Consider the following 1,225-nt stretch of genomic DNA (forward strand, 5'->3'; position numbering starts at 1 on the left):
TGTGAACATGAATGTGACTTGTTGGGATGGGGCCTCCCACCATGCCTCCTGTTCTCCCACCTCCATTAGGGGTGACTCACACCTGCAGAAAGGATGAATCATGTGGGTTATGAAACCAAAGGGCTCCTGAGAGCGAGGCTGGAAAGGACCTCGGAAACCATCTATGCAGATCCTGTCCTCTGCCCATCCCCTCTTGCCCCAGCCTCTCAACTCCAGCTGCCAAGCCACAGACTCCAAGTGAATCCTGCACGCTCAACAGGAGACTGCTCCTGGAACTGAGCATCAGAGAAGCAGCTTCTTTCCCACCTCAAGGCCTTCTCGACCTTTTTGTTTTACTTCCTGTATTAAGCAGGCTGATGGCTTGCTTTCTGCAAGTGGGCCAGTGGGACCAATGGGTCCTGGGAAGGATGACAGAAGGGATCTAGCAGCGATCCTTACCCTTCATAATTCCTTGGTCATGGAACATTTCCATACATCACCCCAGGCTGCTCCAGGCAACAGGGGTGAGGATGATTCAACTCACTTTCCCACTGCTGGTCCCAGCTCAGTGGGTGCTTCTAAGAGTGTACATCATCTAGTGAACACCTACCACAAGGCAGGCCCTGGGCTCATAAAAACGAACGTTTATGGACAGCTTATTGTACAGCAAAAGCGGACCTCATCCTCAAATCAGCCCGATGGGGTAGATACCACTGTTCCCCCCATTTTACAGGTGGGGCACCTGCCCTCAGCCAGGACAGTCATTTGCCCAGATGGGCTCTGTGCGGTGGTTTCTCGGGTACACGCTCGTGAGCCCGGCTAATTCGCCACATGCCTTTGCCCTGTTCAACATGCCCCTTCACCCATGCTGGGTCCTGGGCGATCCAGTGTCTTCCCAGCAGCTTCTTCTCCCTGGGACCCCGCACACTGGCAAGCCCTCTGTTTAGGGAAGCGGGCGAGGCCGCCGGGCGTCTGAGGCCCCGCCAGGTGAGTGCAGCCTCCGGGTGTCCGGCCGGTCTAGGGAACAGGGAACTCACCTGAGACGCTAGGGCCTCCCCGCTTCCAGCAGAACTCGCGGGGCCGAGGCCGCCGCTGGGGCGGTCTGCGTCCCGAGAGCCCCAAAAGTCGGCGGAGAAGTTCCCCCGGTGGGAGGCGTTTCGGGCCTCCCGGACCGGTCTCGGCCGCGGAGCCCGGCCGCAGGAGCGCGGACCCGGGGGCGCCGCCGGCCCGCGCGGGCGGGAACGCG

General features: G+C 59.7%; 1 protein-coding gene across 1 annotated transcript in view; it reads left to right on the forward strand.

Annotated features, from left to right (window-relative positions):
* Positions 1-810: 810 nt before the first annotated feature.
* The window catches only part of PCSK6 (proprotein convertase subtilisin/kexin type 6), a 193,292-nt gene continuing 192,877 nt past the window's right edge, over positions 811-1,225 (forward strand). Inside the window, exons 1-2 of the mRNA XM_017863382.1 lie at positions 811-966; positions 1,046-1,222. Coding sequence (XP_017718871.1) covers positions 811-966; positions 1,046-1,222 — 333 coding nt within the window. The remainder of the gene's footprint in view (positions 967-1,045; positions 1,223-1,225) is intronic.

This window comes from Rhinopithecus bieti, unplaced genomic scaffold, assembly GCF_001698545.2.
Source record: "Rhinopithecus bieti isolate Rb0 unplaced genomic scaffold, ASM169854v2 scaffold_69980, whole genome shotgun sequence".
Lineage (NCBI taxonomy): Eukaryota > Metazoa > Chordata > Mammalia > Primates > Cercopithecidae > Rhinopithecus > Rhinopithecus bieti.